The 1,260-nt window shown below is 37.5% G+C and overlaps 1 protein-coding gene across 1 annotated transcript; it reads right to left on the reverse strand.

Annotated features, from left to right (window-relative positions):
* Positions 1-77: 77 nt before the first annotated feature.
* On the reverse strand, positions 78-1,257 carry LOC147819273 (olfactory receptor 10G4-like; the record flags this gene model as incomplete). The annotated part of the gene is made up of 1 exon (XM_087173262.1): positions 78-1,257. A coding segment is annotated over one exon (759 nt), but the record flags the coding sequence as incomplete, so codon positions are not given.
* Positions 1,258-1,260: the final 3 nt, after the last annotated feature.

Here is a 1,260-nt window from a genome sequence, read left to right on the forward strand (position 1 = left end):
AAAACTTTTTTACACACCTACACAGCTTCAATTGCATAGTTTATTGACATAAAAAATTGTTAACAGGCAATTAGTAATGCTGGTAAGTATGCAATTTTGTAAACTAACCAGTATTTACAAAACCAAACAAATGTTATTATATACAGTATGCTTGTGTCATAATATATTTTGTCAGGTTGCAGAGTTGAGCGTGGAGATTGAATATTTCCTCCTGGTGCTCCGGTTTCTTCCCACAGACAAGGAGATGAGACGAGGAGAAGATGTTAGGTTAGATGTTAATTCTAAATTGCTGGTACATGTGATTGTGAATGTAAATTTGTTTTTACATAGATTACTTTCCACCCAACTTTAGATAGAATACGCTCCTGTCCCTTACAATCCTGAACAGGATAAACCGGTTAGAAAATGCACAGATGAATGTCCATCATTTTAGCATTATGCTTAGACAAGAAAGGGATGCAAATTTTATAAGACAGTAAATTCACAGTTCACAAGAATCTACTGAGATGTCTCTACTTTTGAGAATATCTTAAAGATCTTATATCTAATTTCTTTGGTCCTAAGACAATACACAAAAGGATTTACAAGAGACGGGCCGAGGATGGCCCCGATCATTAAGCCATGGCGTGCCTCAAGAGTTAATTCCACACCTAACCTGGTCAGGACAATGCGGATAAATAATGGACAGTAATAACATGCTACCACAATCAAGTGACTCAAACAAGTGGTGCCTATTTTCTTTTTATCACTGCTCGAGGATAATTTCACAAAATATATGATCCCCAAATATGACAGGCAAATAAAACAGAAAGTTAAAAATAAAATAAAAAATAATATGATGGTAACCATACCAAAATAGTAAGTGGGGTCGACACAAGTGGTTCGCATTATGGCAGCGTAGTCACAGAAAGTGTACTTCAGTGTTGAGGAGCAGTGAGGGAGAGGAACCAAACTCGCAGGCAACACAGCCACAAAACAACAGGCAAGAATCCACAGGAAATACGCAAGGACAAGAGTACGAGCATTTGTTAAAAAACTGTGGTACTGAAAAGGATAACTGATAGCAACCAGTCGATCAAATGCCATAACCGATAAAGAAAACATCTCCATCACCCCTCCCAAGTGGAAAGCAAACATTTGAATGAAGCATGGCACATACGATATGGTATTAACACCACCAACTAGAATCCCAATCATTGTTGGACTGGCACTGGTCATGTACAGTATATCAACAACAGCAAGGTTACAAATCAGAACATA

This window comes from Seriola lalandi, unplaced genomic scaffold (assembly GCF_002814215.2).
Source record: "Seriola lalandi dorsalis isolate HSWRI2012SDOR001 ecotype SW California unplaced genomic scaffold, Sedor1 jcf7180002054144, whole genome shotgun sequence".
NCBI lineage: Eukaryota > Metazoa > Chordata > Actinopteri > Carangiformes > Carangidae > Seriola > Seriola lalandi.